Source organism: Montipora foliosa, chromosome 1, assembly GCF_036669935.1.
Source record: "Montipora foliosa isolate CH-2021 chromosome 1, ASM3666993v2, whole genome shotgun sequence".
In the NCBI taxonomy this organism is placed as follows: domain Eukaryota; kingdom Metazoa; phylum Cnidaria; class Anthozoa; order Scleractinia; family Acroporidae; genus Montipora; species Montipora foliosa.
The window spans coordinates 4,654,836-4,672,335 of NC_090869.1; the positions used below are offsets into that span (position 1 = coordinate 4,654,836).

The window sequence follows — 17,500 nt, forward strand, 5'->3', positions numbered from 1 at the left end:
CCCAGGGTGATGGGGTATTCATTTGTGGACTATTAATTAACCCATCCACCCCGGTAAGGCTTGAAACGACCAAGGGTTCTTCTATTGAATTAATCAGCTATTGGATTCCACAGTACGAACAAAATGGCTACACAGTCTTATTCACAAGGCATCAATCAACAAAAGATTGTCTGGCTTTTTCGATATTCTGATTGGTTGTCTAGATATCCAGTTGGAGTAGCTAAGAATGTGTGAGATGTGTTGCGTAAATGGACCCCATGGGAAAAATATTTTGAATATCAGAATTTCCCGACACATTTTTGTTTGTCATCATCTCTGGAAGGTTTTGGCGAAATTTCACGGAAATCGGTCAGATCTACCTACCCTACAAATTTGCTCAAATTCTCTAGAAGAACACCTTGGTGGTTTCATTCCTTACCGGTTCCTGATGCTTACTAAAAGGAAAACACATTTAAACTATATTTTCATCGTAAACTACATTATATTTTATTATGCTTTCTTCTGATGTATACCGGTAGTTTGTCAGGATATTATTGAAACTAGCAATACAAATTGTTTTGGAATTTTTATCTGAAGGTCACCCGTGAATTTATTAAGTAACCTTAATGATGTCTTGTAGAATCCACATTGATTCAAGCCTTACCTCTTGTAACCTAAGTCATATAGGAGAATTGTACAGAAAATGAAGGTCCATTTATTTTCAAACACAATGCCATTCATTCCACTGCTGGTGCCCCAGGTTATAACATTGTTTGCCATTTCCTTGACAGAACTGCCATTTTACAATCAAAATTGTCCTTTGCCATTAGTGTGAATCCTGGAAGAAATATAGTTGTTGCAAAGACTTGTTCTTGACATGAAATTGACTCACAACTTGTGTGGTTGACTTTGGCTGATGGTTTACTTGTGCTGCGAACAGTAGTTTCAATAGGTACTGGCACTTCACTCAGAGAAGTCTTAGTAATGAAAGAGCTAAGATTCAAATTCATTTTGGCAATGACAGCAGTCGATTACTCTATGCAAACCAGCCGCCAACTACAAATTTTATTGAAATTCCTGCTGCAATCGTGGCTGTAAGTGATGTTTTTTTTTTCCACCTTGTTTTTGTTCCTGCTGGCACAAACAGTCATTTCCAACTTTGTTTCAAACACCCCTTCTTCCTCAACCAATATAGTTTTTTAGGGAACAACAGGGTGTCTCATCAACATTTAATTCAGAGATAATTTATAATGATTATTTGAGTTACTCTCAGACAGCAAAAGTTATTCCTGTGATACAAAAGCATAAAACAGTATTTTTTTACTTGTATATTTTATAAATTTTGACTAGGATAATGACATTATTGTTATTGTTAACATATCTTTTTCATAGATTGCAGGGTATCTTCAAGCAGCTCCAGTGGCAGCAAGTGCAGTGAAACAAGTTACAGTAACGTCAAAAAAAGATGCAAATGAAACATTAGTCACAAGGCAAAGTAATGTGGATGAAAATAATACCCCAAGGACTATCATTCAAAATCTTTTACATGAAGGTATAAGGCTTCACTTTGAGGGATCTTTTAAACATGTTCCTTTACAATAATAATATTAGTCTAAGAATGGATTTATCTTACTCATTGACTCGTCAGGCACCCTGTAGGATGCCCTCAGTTGACAAGTAAAATCGTCTGGCATCAGAGAGAGTAAAATATGTCTCACTCGCAGGTCTCACTCGCAGGAGTCAATGGGTTAACCACATACTGTATGCATCCTTTACTAGCTTGACAGTCACCCTGGATTGCTATACATGTAAGATGTAGGAATGCTTTATTGATTTCACATTTTTAGGTTTACCAGAAACTCCTGTAGAACCAATCTTGTCTGCTGATAAAGATGATGATGATGATGCTTTACTGCAAGCATCCAAAGGGACAGCCAGCTCTTCCCCCGTCACAAGCATTACTGATAAACAGGAGAATTCTGTCGAAAGGTCACTTCCCATGACAACCATTGTTGATACAGATGATACGACTACAATAGATGCAACTACAAGTCCCCTGGTCTCTTGTAAGGATGGCAAAAAAACTTTCCAGGGGTAAGGTGCTTATTAAGTTTGTGTTAAAACAGTACAAATACACTGTGCAATGTGAAGCATGCAAACAAACATTGAGAGTTTTTTGTACCATATGGAATGTACTTGATTAGGTTGCTGTGTGCATAATAACATTTTGATTTGCATGCCATTTCCATACCTTTCCTTTGTTGTTGATAAGCTGTTTAGTGCTACATTTAGTGACTACCTACCACTGGGTCAAGTCCAAAACTGGTTTCCTGGCCAGATCCTAAACTTTTAATTGTGGATACGTTGTCACAGTGTATACAGTAAGTGCAATAATATTAAAATGGCTTAGATCATTCATATTATTCAGTGGATATTCTAATAATCCAGTGGATAATTCTATCAACCCTCCAAGGCCTAAGGCTTTGTTTGTTGTTTTTTGCATTTGACTGCAGAAAGTGCAGCCGCACAAGAAATTTACAAACACAATAATTTTTATGATATTATGATTATTTTTCTTCTTGTTTAAATTGTTAAATTCCAGTGAAGGTGATCAAGAATCTCAAGAACTTGGTGTTCTATCATCACTTGTATCGGAACACGTTGAGCAAACAGACACATTGATCAGCGATGATGCCATGCCAACATCTCGGGAATGGAAGGACTTGGTTACCCCTGAGTTGCCCCTTGACATGTCGTCTGCACCAGTCACTGAGGTGTCTAGCTTAATGCTCAGTGAAACACAAAGGTAACAATGAGAAAATTCTCACAACTTACTGTGGTTCACTCTGGGATCCAAGAGGATTACTTATCTTTTTTCAGTCATTGTTTCATTTATAAAATCCAATTTTATTTTTTGCCTTTAGATACCCTGATACAAGACCGTTTTTTGGAGGAAAACCGTCAAAAAGGAAGGTTTCAGGGAAGACTTCCAAGTGAGTACGTTCTTTTAAAGTGCTGACTAGAAACTGAACAATGATGGCAATCAATAATGTTGAGACAATTTGCTTAAATTGCTTGATAATAGGCCATTTTCGAAATATCCTTCAGCTTGATAGCAAGGCAGAGGACAAAAACAATAGAAACATGTTGGAATAAATGTGAAAAATATCTTCATATCATCCACCTTCCTTTGTCTTTGTCCTCTAAATCTCTCTTTCAAGCTGAATTTTAATCTATCGAAAGTGGCCTATTGAGATTATTATTGTGACAATAATATTGCTTAATGATTATTACAATTACTTAAATAGCCCAAGTTCGATAGATTTTAATTCAGTCCTAAACAAAAGGCATCATCTCGAGGCTCTGGGGAATATTAACTCGTACAAAACCTTGTATTTATTCCCCAGAGCCTCGAGTAGATGCCTTTTGTTTAGGAATGAATTTTAATATCTTGAAATTGGGCTTTTGTCCAGCTAAGTGTTTGGATCACTCATTTCAATTTCGTCTATAACCTGCAATTCAACACCAGAACACACGAGCCCTTGACAAATTGACCTTCTCCCAACTGAGGGGCTTTCGATCTCAGATGGTAGAGTATTGCACTGGCATTGCATTTAGGAGGTAGTGTGGCCCAGTGGTTAGGGCGCTTGCCTTGAGATCCGGAGATCCCGGGTTCAAGACCCGCTCTGACCACTGGTTGAGTTTGATCCTGGTAGTCCCTGGTTCAATTTCCCAGCCGCACTTGTAAATAGCCAACTGGTTTGCCTCCAGCCAGTTGGGATTCTTAACAGTTGTTGTTGTTCTGTTCTGTCGTTTCGTTGTGTTTCATTGGCCCTGAAAAGCCCCTATGGGGAGTGGTCAATTAAGTATGTATTGTATTGTATTGCAGATGTCTTGGGTTTGAATTGTGTTTAAGCCACCAGGTTTTTTCAGATGTCTATAAGAGACAATTGCTTAAATTGCCCATCGAAGTCCCGGGATATGAGTGCGAGGATCACTTCTGTCAATACTCATTACCATTCGAAAATCTTATAATGTTAATCCTCTATAACCCAAGACTTTTGTTTTGTTCAATAGGAAGCCATATGGACCAAAAATGCCGTCTGCTTTGGTCAAGAATATCTTCCAGCACTTTTCCTCTGCAAAAGTGTCTAAAGAAGCTCTTCAAGCAGTTGAATTGGGGTAACCACCATTAAATTGGCAAACTTATCAAAATTTGGTTTTATCAGCTGGTACCAAATCTTAGGCTTAACCCTACTTTTCCTTTTTGATGTCTTTTGCTTTTCAGTTCAAACCTGTTTTTCAAACAGCTGTCATCCGATTTGATGACTTACTGCCAGCATTCCCACAGATCAACTATTGAGCTGGCCGATGTAGAGCTCCTTATGAAAAGGTAAATAACCAGTGTGCTGTGGTCATTACTAGCCTGTTCCAGGTTCTCAGATAGTGGAGGCGTGGGAACGAGAACTCGCCTCCGCTATCTGAGAGCCTGGAACTAGGTGATTACATAAATGAATGTCATTTCGATTGTGAGCAGTCGGAATTGTCTCAAGCTTCGAGTTCTTTTATTGCGACTTCGGGGTCATATTACTTTTCCAGTTTGTCCTTGTAGCTCAGAGAAACGGTGATCTTAAGAGTCCTAGGCCCAATTGTTCAAACGATGGATAGCACTATCCGCCGGATAGAGCACTATCTAGTGGATAAGTCATAGCGAAACCAATTGCGCTATCCGCCTTTTGAACAACTTGGGCCTGATTCCTAGCCTACGTTTAGCTGTAGGCCCACCCCGAGGAAAAATGTGAGGGAAGGAATGTCTGGAGTTTGGAGCAAATCGTATTCCGCGACGTCACAGTAATGAAATTTATCTTGTTCTATCCCTGCCAGGTCAATGAACGCTTCTCATTGCATTAATTTATTTTCTTGTTTTCTTCTTTGTTTCAGGCAAGGTTTCATCACTAACCGTGAATCTCTATACTCTTTGGTTGAAAAATACCTACCGCTGGAATACAGAGAAGAAATTATCCCAACAGTACAAGCAGGAAATAAGATTTTGCTGAAATAAACACAAACGAGTCAGGTGTTACGGGCAATTCGCGCAAGGAATGAAACCCAGAGTAACCCAAAGAATAGATCCAAGAAGCGATTCAACGAGTATGTGAATGTCCTTGCGGGATCTTAAATGTCATTGTTAGGTGAAAGTTGCTTAAGGATTGTGATTTTTATGTACATATAAATTATTTTAACTTAAATAAAAGTGTTTTTTAGACTGTATTATATGGCATAATCATGGCTGTTGTGAAGATAGTTGTTTTTCTAATTAAAACTTAACTGAATACGATAGATTCCATTTATCAAACTTTGGCGAAATAAGCTCTAGAAGACAATCTGAAATGCGGCTCGTTTTTTTTTGTCGTTTTGCCAGTTAAGGAAAACGTTGATAGAAAGTTGATTCCTCACCTTCACGAAAAAGAAACCTGTGTAGAATCTACTTTGGCTCCAAAATCAATGATTTTTAAACGATAGATGGTTCGAACTTCCTTTACACCCACCAAATGACGAGCCTTCCTCATCATAGTGAAGTTTCTGTGGGAACGTTTTCTGTTGTCGCGAGGAAATCTTCCACCTTGATGTTCCTTTTACAGTAAGGTTCTATGATTGGTCAATTCAGCTGGCGCTTCGCAGTTAGGCCATCAGTTGAACTGGAAAAAAAACGCGGGCCTTCGCAGTGGCCTCATGGTTCGTGCTATCGACTCCGGATCGAGTGGTCCGGGTTCGGGTCCTGGCTGGGGACATTGTGTTGTGTTCTTGGGCAAGACACTTTACTCTCACGGTGCCTCTCTCCACCCAGGTGTATAAATGGTTACCGGCAAAATGCTGGGGGTAACCCTGCGATGGACTAGCATCCCATCCAGGGGGGAGTAGGAATACTCCTAGTCGCTTCATGCCAATGAAACCGGAGATAAGTGCCGGCCTGATGGGCCTTTTGACTCGTAAGCAGAGACTTACCTTTACTTTACTTCGCAGTACGACCCGAGAATGCGAGGATTGTATTGGAGGGTAGTAAGAGTTATTCATTTGTCCGAAATCACGCTGGTTTCAATTAATTGTTTCTTTTCAAGATTACTTTTTTAAAATTGAATATAGAACAGATTTTCAAAATTCAAACTGTTGTTACTAGTGGACAACGGACACGACAAAACAATAGGGACTAAAGCCTGCCGCACACGGTGAGGAAAGAGCTGAGCAAACTGCCTCGCGAGGCGGTTTGCTCAGCCATTTCCTCACGTGTGCGGGGAAATTTTGGTGAAAAAGTCGCCTCGCGAGGCCGTGAGGATAAAATCAAACGTGTTTGATATTTTTCGTCTCTCGAGGCAAATTCCTCATTGTGTGCGTCCATCGTGAGAATCGAGCTGAGCTTGGTTTAATCAAGCATCCCATAAAAATACATAGCATACTCACGTGACTCCAGCGGTTCAAGATGATGTCGGAGGAAGAAATTCCTACGTCACTGACGTCACCAGCGAATGTCATGTATTTTTATTGGTTGCTTGATTGACCAAGCTCAACTTGATTCTCACGATGGCTGCACACAACAATAACGGTGAATTGGACACAACGAAGAATTTACCTCTCGAGGCGAAATATATCAAACATGTTTGATTTTATCCTCACGGCCTCGCGAGGCGAATTTCTCACCAAAAATTCCCCGCACACGTGAGAAGCAAACCGCCTCGCGAGGCAGTGTGCGGCGGGCTTAAAGAACTCTTCGCCACTGACTCACCATTAAGCTGGAATATTTGATATGGGCCGGGGGTGTCAGGGTGGGTTAGTGGTCATCACCCTGCCTCCCACCTCTGTGACCCGGGTTCGACTCTGGCCTCGGGTCATATGTGGGCTTAGCTTCAGTTGATCTCATTCTTACTCCGAGACTTTTTCTCCAGGTACTTCGGTTTTCCTCCCTCCTCAAAATCGGCTCCCAGCCTATTTCATCAGGCTGTGGTGCTGTACTCCGAATACATGGGTCGTGTTCAGGGGCCGAGAGCCTAACCAGCAGCACAGCTACTTCGGTCCGACCTCGTTGAGCTGCGCCCTTAGCAATTCAGTTTCCGACTGCGAGAAAGGGAGATTTGCAGGTCAGAGGATTTTATTTATTTCGAACTTTGCATTTCTTGGGATTCCTGTGGCACAAGAGGAGAGTGAGATTGCATTTCGTGAAAGACTACATGACATACTTAAGAACGTTGAATTGGAAGATGGTTGAGTAAGTAGTTGATTTGTTTCAGCTTGCATTGAATATATCTTTTGGTGTTTTTAAGCCCACTCTTAATCTTTGCAGAAGAATAAAGGAGGGCCAGTTGTCTGCTTCAATAAACCAGAAGTTGGTAGAATCTGGAGAGCGCGAAAGGTACGCAGAGATATACGTAACTGAAAAGTTCAGTTCACACGTATGCATAATTGTTCGAACGCTGTAGCTAAACTGACATTCTGGCTTTTTAAATTAACCGCAAGTTAACAAGACTGATACGGCTGTTTTCTCTCGTAACCAATCAACAAGCTCGTTCTTATAGAGCTTCTTTTCGAGCTTGATGTTAGAATCCATCCTACTTAAATAATTAAAACAGGAAAATTTGGTTGTACTGACCAAACGTGTTGACAGCGGAGTCGATCGAGAAATTTCCACACTACAAATGTCACAGAACGAAGAAAGCAACAGAATTCCATTCACTCTCTCCTACTATCCACAAAACCTTGCAGTAAAAATATTTATTGTTTCCATATCATTGAATAACAAAAGCTCCCGTTGTTGTGTGTCTCGTTCTACAAAAGCTTTTAACTAATTTGCATGTGCTGGCCCTGTGTGGCCCTGTATTGTTTAGTTGCCCCCTCACAGAATCAATGAATGCCTCTCATTCTGTTAATTTATTCACAAATTCATTTTACCATATTTCCACCAATGGCAAAGCTCCTTCACACCCTCATAAAAACCAGCAATACTCACAATTCCTCTATTTGCTCTGGCAAAGGGCTAATGCTCGAAACGTCAGCTTTCCAAATGGTGGTACCGGTAATTCAACCTTTATCAACACGTTTGATGAAACCAAATTTTCCTGTTTCACTCTCCCACCGACGCAGCACCACTGTTTCTTTAGAAGCTAGAAATTTGTGAACGTAAATAATTATTAAACATTGATATCAAACAAGAGTTCTTTTAGAGTTATTTCACTGGTTGACACATTAGAATACTGAATTAGATATGTTCCCTACTTATTGATTCCTAAGTCAGGGGTTTCTTTCCTTTCAAGTTTGCCTGGATATGTTTGACCGTTGCACAATGCAACATAACCGCAACACAAGACAATACATTTATAAAGTTTCTTCTTTAAACACTAGCAAGCGATGAAAGGAAAGGAAAAGGAAAGGAACTTTATTTAAATGTCTAGTGGTACTAGTGCTGGAGCACTAATTGGGGACATTAAAGTGCACCTAAACTCAAATATTTTTCATTTCTAATTTCAATGTCTCCAGCAAAAGCAAACATATTTTGCCATTTGTACCTCAAAATTTTGCTTTTTATGTGCCACGCAATTTACGCAAAGGTCGTGGGTCCATATGACTGTGAGTTTTACTAACTTTACATAGCTTGTGCGACACAGGAAAAGCAAGATTTCCAGGTGAAAATTGTAAAATATGTTTTACACACAGAATTACGCCCAGATTGGTCTCCTTTAGGGGTCACAAAAAGCTTGAGCCACGCCCAGATGGTCTCCTTTTGGGGTTAAATTCAAAATTTCTGACGAGCATCCCCGTCTGTTCCATATGGGAGTCCCCCCCCCCCCCCCCACCTCCCGGGCTCTCTCTGTGGGATGAGTAAACTGGTTGCTTGGTGGCAAGAGCTGTACCAACCATTTCATAACCTCTTACCTCCTCCTCTCTCTTCTCTTCTCCACTTTAATTGTGATTACCGTGATTATGAAACTCCTCACTTTAACTTACATAAATCCTTTCTAAGATTCCAATTTGCTGTCTGTTATCAAGCCCCTAACATTTGAAATGACACTCCTACTATCACTGTTCGAAACACTCTTGTAGTTAATAATTTTAAAAAGAGCCTAGAGCCTCATTTTTATGTCTCTGAAGCTTGACCTTTGACTACTAGGACAGTGATCACTGAAATTTTTTGCAACTCCTTTCTTCAATTTGAATGTTGTGCGACAGTGTGTGTTTGTATATCTGTTTAGTTGCCTTTCTCTATTCTTGCCATCACTCAAGTAATTAATTTTTGTCTTTCTTTGCTGACCATTAGGCCATTTAAGCCCCTGGCTTTGGTTCTACCCTTGTAATTATTTATCTTTACTTACAAGTGTGAAAACAAATAAAATGAAATGAAGTGAAATGAAATGAATGAGCTTTTGTGTGCGGTTTCCCATTCAATCCTGGATTTTATAAAAAAAACTCTTTGATATTGCTTGAGTCGCTGCTTGAGCTCTAGAACTGTAATGATCTTTTGCTAACTCAATGTCGCAGGTTAAAGGAGCTCCTTCGAACCAGGCTTACAGAATGTGGATGGCGCGATAAGTTAAGAAGTCATTGTAAAGGTACAAGTTATTTAATTGGTTATAGACTTCCTTAAAAAGATAACATGACAAGTTTGCTTCATGTAACCAAAGGTAAAAATATTCATGGTGAGTTTTACTCGTATCTGTGCGGCAAGGGGATTGTGAAAGACATGATGTATCTCTAACAAATCAATAACAATGCTATTCATGTTATTTTACAGAGGTTATTAAGCAGAAAGGACTTGAAAATGTTACTGTTGACGATCTAGTGGCTGAAATAACTCCGATGGGAAGAGGTGAGCAAGTGATATTATTTTGGTAGTTTTATTAGCTGACATGTAACTATGGATCGTTCCCATAAATAGATTGTCATTTTTTTGGTCATCAGTGGAGGGTTCTTTTCAAAAAGGTTCCATCCACTGTCACCTTATCCTCAAATCACTTGACTCTGACAAAGATTTCTTGTTCCCTCTCTGATGTCATTAAATACAATTCTCTCTATGTCCATTCTGCTTCTGATGGTCAGAAACAGTATAGAACAATAACTTGAGGGAGTTGCTTTTCTTAGTTCATCAAGGGGAAATTACTGCAGGAATATGTTCTAGGTATCAGAAACTTAATCTTTTCAAAAGTATTCATAATATCCTGATCGACATGCTGTCATTGGCCATTTATTCTGTGTATGCCTACTTTTGGCAATCCATTTTTTCAAATATACTATATGTAATCTGTAGATAATAATATTAATATATCACATTCTTTAATATATGAGCTATTCCCCTCACAATTTTGCCTTTCGGCAAAGGATCCTTAAGCGCAGAATTTAGGCGGCATTGCACGAAGTGACTACCCTGCTCAGCAGAGTTTTCCTTGATTCCTCTTTTAAGCGGGAAGGAAGGAACACTTCACGGATCTCCTCGATATTGTGTCACGCATGCGCGTCGTGACGTCAATGCAACGTCACTTCCACTCTTGGCCAACTGTTCAAAGCGAGTTTTAGACTGTTTAACAGTTAAGTTATTCGACCAAATTCCAGTACGACACTTAGAACACTTTATTTATAGGGTGCATAATTACAGTAGAAAAAACTGTACTCTCCCTTATGGCCCTGTTAAACTAAAAACCAATGACTAAATTACTCAAATGCTAAAATATTAAGGTACTAAACTATTACAATACTAAAATGCTAAAATACTAATTAAGAAGTAGTTAAATACTGTAAAACTAGAGGCTAAAAATGTTACCAAATAAGCTAAGAAACTTTGTCAATCCTGAAGGTGTCAGGCGTAAATTTGCACATCAAATCAAAATAGCTTCTTCTGAAATTTTTTGCACTTGAAAAACAGACAAAGTCTCTATCACTGGCAACATCATTCCAGAGTTTAACAGCATTAGGGAATTTAAGAAACGGCGACGGCTACGACTACGACATCGCCACAATAAAGTAATATCATTGGTTAAAAGAGCATTAATAATCGTGCTGCACGTGCAGCACGGATTTGAGCAAGCATCTTAGCGGTCCTCTGCATAACGACGGCGTGAAATCACCAAATTTGAGGTTTTGGCGACAACGTAAGGATGCAACAGAGAATCCTTCATTCTCTATATTACTGCGCCTTTCAATAACATGCGAACTCTTAAATTCAAACGGTCAACCGACAAATGCGTTTTTCGCTACCGTCAATCAAATGTTCGGCGGCTCCGAAGCTTCCGACTACTGTCGAGCGCGCAGTAATCAAATCACATGGTTGAGCCCAGTTCAGTCAACATAGTCGGAAGCTGGGAGGAGCCACCGAACATTTGATTGACGGTAGCGAAAAACGCATTTGTCGATTGAGCTTTGAATTGTAGAGTCCGCATGTTATTGAAAGGCGCAGTAAACCTGAAACCACTCGTACCAGTTTATTTTTAGGATACTTCGCCCACATTGTAGGACGTGAACGAGACTGAATAATCGCGAAGATTTATTATAGAGCCAAGTTATATTTTGAGGTGACGTTTTCGTTGACCGTCGCCGTCGTAGATCTTAAATTCCCTATTATAAAAGAACATGCGCTTCATGTTACTGGTTCGTGGAATTGGAAAGCGATAAGGTAACCGAGACCTTGTATCATATGGCTTATTGTATTTGAAAGATGAGAGTTTTTGGGTCAAGTATTCCGGTGCACGTCCATCCAGGATTTTTTTAAACAGCCATAGTCGTCTTTCTATACATAAATGGTTGATAGGAGAAGATGACGTTTCCTTTCTCTCTCGCTAGAAAGACCAAGCAGGGTTCAAATTGACAAAACGCCCACTTAAAACCAGATCGTTTTTACTGGAGCTTCTCCTGTGATATTTTTATTCCGTGATGATAAGATGGAACAGGCAACAGTTCCATTGTAGGGTCTCCACAGACAAGGCAACTTCAGTTGCCATTGATAATGTTTTGGGTTGCCGGTAGCAAAAAGTTATCGCTGGCAAAACATCGCATGCGTGAATCAAGTGAATCAAGCCGTCGACAACAAAGTTGTCTTCCTTTTAAAAACGTAAACTACTGTAGTTGTCGATGACAAACGCTGCCGTTTTGTTTGCGCCGATAACTCCCTTTCTCCGGTCTGTGAGCAAGTTATTTAGCGACGCAAACGATTTTTAAAGGCAGCCCTTCTTTATTTGTTGTCGCTGTTTTTCCAGGCGCCCTCCGAACGTATCGGTTAACAACTAAACTTTTCGTACGTGGAAACGCGTTTCCTTCACTAACAGTTGTCGGTTCAATTAAGTCGTCGCTGGTATGATAACGAAGCCGATCCCATCAACTCTTCGGCCAACTGTTGGTAGACTGTCGGCTGACATGGTGCTAGACGACTACTGTCAAAATAGTAGTTGGGCTTGTTTGAAAACGTGCGTTCGAACTGTAACCACACCCTAGAAATTGTTCAGTACTGGAAATAATCAAGTGTTATTTTTTTTCTTGACAGCATTGGTACCCGATGAAGTGAAAAGAGATATGCTGCTTAAGATTCGAACATTTCTTGCTGAAAATTCCTAGTACATCATACTTGCCACGAAATTCCTTTGTAACATATTTCAGTCTTTATTAGACTAATTTACTTGCGATTGTTTTAATTACATGCCACACTTGTAGTTTGTTCTTTAATTTGTACTCTGAGACTAAATTAGGCTTTGGAATGGAGACTGTGTTATCTTGAATGGCCTGAACCCAGGAGTCATATCATAATTAAGTAAAGTACGATCGTCCGGGGAGTGTAGTCCTGAAAAGGACTGTTTCGGGTGGCATTGATACTCTCTGGTCGTTAATTTGATTGGTCAACTAAGTCGTGATGCTGTTGGACGACAGTGACATTTACACTAGCGCCAGACGATTTTACTCGTCAATAGGGGTCTATCGGGCAGGAATGGGCCGCCCAGCAGGCGGTAGATGTTGTTGTCGCCACGAAACACGTATCAGACGCCATATATTAAGCGCGTGGGGATAGATCTGGGCCGGGTAGGCCGGTTAGCTTGGCCGTCATTTTGTCACCCGGCCCAGACCTATCCCACGCACAAAGTTCCAATATGGCGGCTGATACGTGCTTGGTGTAGACAACAACATCTACCACCTGCAAGCGGGCCCCGTTAACCCTTTCCTGCCTGAAAAAGAAAGAAATAGGATAAAAAACAGGAGCTCCTAATGAATCTGAAAGCTTCCAAGATGGCCTGTTTTTTAACCCATTGATCCCTTACACTTGCAGATTTCACTCTTTCTAATGCGCCGATCAACTCGAAACTTCAACATCCCCCACCCCTCCCCGGGCAAAGTCCGGGTATTTGAACTTTTGAAGATTGGATCGTTCAAATTCCCGCCCCCTCGGGCCAAAATGGTGTTCAAATGCCCTACCCTATCGTCGGATTTGTCTATCACACCCTACTAATGAATAATCGTCGTCGGCTTCTCCTGTCTTTAATAAAAGAAGATTTTTTTTGTAAGCCAATCGCTCACAAATGCTACATCTCTTCCTTTAAACCTTTCTGTCTCGTCCAAACACGTGTTTTATAGCTGTTAGCGACTTCGGCGCCCGAAAAAAAAAATCATTTGAAACCTGAAACGTCCGGTTAAATTTTCCTCACCCCACGCAGGCAAAGGTCAAATTCCCCACTCCCCGGGCACAGAAGATAGTCAAATGCCCGGGGTTTTCCCGAGGGGGGGGGGGGGATGTTGAAGTTTCGATTTCATCGGCGCAGAACGCCAGACGATTTTTTTCGCCAATGGGGGCCCCTCGGGCAGGAAAAATGCGTTTCCGGAAACGCACCAATCACTGTTTACAGTGTTCAAAAGGCATTCTCCTTATTACATTCACCTAGACTTTCGTGCTTCACTTAATTTTGGCAATTCTACTTCGTAATCTCCGGCCATGTCTTTTAACAAAACAGAAAATATTTAATTTCAAGCGAGATGATAAAAGAAGGGAGATTTAGGAGCAGGTGTTTCCACCGTTACCTCATTATCCGAAAAAGTAAGTTACTTTTTTTGAAGACATTTTTTGCATGATAGCGGAGCTGCGCGCTCGCAGAGCACCATTGGTATGAAAATATTGTAACAATCTCTGCGAGAAAATTTGGTTTTGGTCACCGAATGACCGTCCACCCCTCCCTGTATGTCGATGTGAAAAGTATCATGTGACCATATCGCGGGCTCAAGTTTAGAGCTCGTCGAGGTCAGCTATTTTAAGTTGACCGTTGACCAGGTACTGGGTTTCGATTGGATTGCAGGCTCAAGGGAGGTTAACTTGTTGCAAGAATAAATAACCCGGGAGTTCCGCTTTTTGGTTTGGCTAAATGGGTTTCTGAAATGTTAATCTGGGACACAATTTTACGTTCATGGACATCATGATTGTCATGACATCATGGGTGGACAGTCATCACTATCCTGCACCATTGCCTTCATTCAGGCGTCACCGTTATCAATGCCCATCCATTCTGTGCACACCTAGTTCTTACTAACCTCGTTCCCAGTATCTTCTTCCCTTTCCTATGGAAGGGAAGGGAAGAAGAGACCCTGGGAACGAGATTGAGTTCTTACATATCGAAAATATATCAGGCAATACAACTGTACTTATTTAATAATATATATCCCGTAAATCTATATACGCGCGGATTTCGGTGATAATGGCTTAAGACTCCTAAGGGGCCAAAGGATCGATAGGCCACGCTTTCGTGCAAGACCGGACTGCTACCGAGAGTCCGGATTAAGCCAGCTTGGACCCTTTTGTTCCACGGCAGGTTTCCTTCCTGCCTGAGGTGACCTTGGAACATGTGCAGCCCCAGCCAAACTCCCAACCTGACGCTGTCTCGGACAGACCCCTTCTCTCGGAAGGAAGGCTTGAAGAGACCCGGTCGTGCGGATCAGCGATCCTCATCAGATGAGTTTAAAATACACAAAGAGTAGTGGTATTTCACATTTGGGCCGGAACCCTCCCACCTAAATCTATTTATTTACGTAACGACAACCGGAAGTGAGCTGTTTTCTGATTTAAACTTATCTTGACACTTCCATATTCTTGTTACTAAGTATATTTTTACTATTAGAGACGATTAGTTCACAAAGTTGGGAGAAAACACTGTCCTGGCATTCAAAATGTTCACTTCCGGTTTTCGTCCGTGGTTAAAAAATATCACGTGTTTGAGCTCCCTTTTAGCCGACCAAAAAAACTATGTACATAATTTATATTGAGGCAAGCATTTCTCTGTATTCTCTCTCCCACTCAATTTTTCGCCTGACGCTCTCAGTCAGCTCAATACCCTGCTTTTCTAAGGCTGCCAGTGTGTCTTCTTCTTCTTCTTCTTCCTCTTCACGGCGTGGCTTCGCTATGCAACGTATACATTTGTAGGAAGTGCAGATAACAATGAAGCTTAAGAAACCTCCAGCAATACAATATAAAGCGATTTTCACAGCTTCACCCATACCTAGACAAATCATAAGAAGGGATACGCAACATTTCACCAAAAGCACCACTGTAAGGTTTAATGAAATCAATGAGTGAAATTCTTATCCGGGACTGAGAGAAATTCTGTCCGAGATCATAGGCCTTATTCACAAAAGCCGCCATATTGGTTTTCAAATTGTCATGCAAATTAGCCATCTGTTATGCTAGGGGGCAAACATTGGCAAAAAGGCAAATTGCGGAAAATCGGCTCGTCGAAATATTGAATTAACACTGCTAAAAGTACATTTTAGAATTTAAAATTAAGTACCCTGTATAAAAATGTTATGTCTTTTGATTGCCTTTGACATTTTGACTTTCTACTTCGCTTCCTGTTCATTTTTCACTAAAGAAACATTCAAGTAACTTGTGTAATTATTCTATTTTACTACTTAGGTGATAAGCATTCAATGAACGTGAAACAAATCATCTGTGCGGCTTAGATGTTCGTTATAAGCTCTCGAACTTGTGCTGTTTGCCCCCTCAGAAGTGTGTAGTAATTTGCATGATAATAGCAAATCCAACATGGCGGCCATCGTGAATAAGGTCTATTCATTTTTACATAAATTTCATTTCATTTTCATTTATACACAAGGCTGTGCTCTAAGGAAAATTTCGGAGAGCCCTTCGGGCTCCCGAGCATTTCAGCTGGGGTGCCCAGCCCTCCAAGTTGGTCGCCTGAATTAATTATTAATTATTTATTTAATTGATTATCTGAGATCAACAACGCAGCAAGATCTTCAAACATTTCTCTCTCAACAAAACATTGCTTCTACTGCTCTGATGATCGTCGAACTCGCTAGTGCGAGAACAACTCGCAAGCCGTCAAATTTTTCACGCCGTACTTGAGAAAGACGAGAAAAGTGACAAATTTATGCCACCCATGTTTTTCAGGTTTAAAATTGAAAAAGTAAAGATTGCGGCAGGTTTATGTAAAGACGTTTGAGTCTCATACAGGTAAACCTTTTTACTGGTTAGTTGGGTTGAAAATAAATTTTCAAAACGTGAATCAATGCCGCTTGATTCCCGTGGAGCGTTTGCGAAAACTTCAGTGAAACTAGACAATGAAGCCACCGCGGCCCAAAAGCTGTCAATTTTTTCTGAGCAAGTCATCTTGATCTGGACGAAAATGATCGCTACAGGACAGAACTAAAGTATTTTTTCCATATATTATCAGTAAAATGTTTAGGGGAATGAGCTTTTCGTGGATTCGGTCGAAGCGCCAGTCACAGCGTTATTTGTTTAGGGCACGCAATGCTGTCACTAGGGACCTTAAGATCTACGACGGCGACGTCGACGAAAACGTCACCTCAAAATAGAACTTTGCTCTAGTTAAAGTCTTTGGCGATTATTCCATCTCGTTCACGTCGTACAATGTGGGCGAAGTATTCTAGAACTAAATCGGTACGAGCGGTTTCAGACTGAAAATAGAGAAAGAAAGATTCTCTGTTGCATGCTCACGTTGTCGTCAAAACCTAACATTTAGTGATTTCACGTCGTCGTCATGCAGAGAACCGCAAAAATATGAGCTTAAATTCGTGCTGCACGTGCAGCACGATTATTTATGCTCTTTTAACCAATGATATCATTGTTTTGTGGCGTTTTCGTCGACGTCGTCGTCGTAGATCTTAAGCTCCCTAGTTACTACACCAAAGCCGACAACGCGGGATTGCTCTGTTTCTAGAACAAAAACAAATAACATGATATCTTTCCCTTTTTTTTAAATTCGTTATCTCATGTACAGGAGAAAAACAACCATAACCTAAATGTATTTTAGCCAAGCAGGCGCAGCCGCGTAAAATCGTAAAAATATTAAATTTGCATAAACTGCGAGTTCCGGGTTCATACAGAAGTAAATTTACCGCTGTCAGAGCAGAAGAAACAACTCTTTTTTTAAAACTATAACCAAGAAATGCCAAACTCCACGTTCCAAATTTAATGTCATTTTTGTGAAAAAGAATCGAAATTCGTGCAGCCGCCGACCGTCACAGGCAAAGTCACGGA

General features: G+C 40.6%; 3 protein-coding genes across 3 annotated transcripts in view; 2 read left to right on the top strand and 1 right to left on the bottom strand.

The window, feature by feature from the left end:
- The window catches only part of LOC138001640 (centromere protein T-like), a 6,449-nt gene extending 1,201 nt beyond the window's left edge, over window positions 1–5,248 (top strand). Inside the window, exons 2-8 of the mRNA XM_068848156.1 lie at window positions 1,372–1,531; window positions 1,827–2,073; window positions 2,582–2,785; window positions 2,904–2,972; window positions 4,057–4,161; window positions 4,268–4,372; window positions 4,921–5,248. Coding sequence (XP_068704257.1) covers window positions 1,372–1,531; window positions 1,827–2,073; window positions 2,582–2,785; window positions 2,904–2,972; window positions 4,057–4,161; window positions 4,268–4,372; window positions 4,921–5,041 — 1,011 coding nt within the window. The 3' untranslated portion in view covers window positions 5,042–5,248. The remainder of the gene's footprint in view (window positions 1–1,371; window positions 1,532–1,826; window positions 2,074–2,581; window positions 2,786–2,903; window positions 2,973–4,056; window positions 4,162–4,267; window positions 4,373–4,920) is intronic.
- Window positions 5,249–7,183: 1,935 nt separating this feature from the next.
- On the top strand, window positions 7,184–12,708 carry LOC138002158 (transcription and mRNA export factor ENY2-like). Its single transcript, XM_068848264.1, has 5 exons — window positions 7,184–7,240; window positions 7,316–7,384; window positions 9,505–9,575; window positions 9,758–9,832; window positions 12,494–12,708. Exons 1-5 carry the CDS (start codon window positions 7,203–7,205, stop codon window positions 12,562–12,564), a joined length of 324 nt encoding a protein of 107 aa, XP_068704365.1. The 5' UTR covers window positions 7,184–7,202; the 3' UTR covers window positions 12,565–12,708.
- A 142-nt stretch (window positions 12,709–12,850) lies between these two features.
- Window positions 12,851–17,500, bottom strand: part of LOC138002063 (dorsal-ventral patterning tolloid-like protein 1) — a 17,936-nt gene continuing 13,286 nt past the window's right edge. The window contains exon 6 of the mRNA XM_068848199.1: window positions 12,851–15,479. Coding sequence (XP_068704300.1) covers window positions 15,238–15,479 — 242 coding nt within the window. The 3' untranslated portion in view covers window positions 12,851–15,237. The remainder of the gene's footprint in view (window positions 15,480–17,500) is intronic.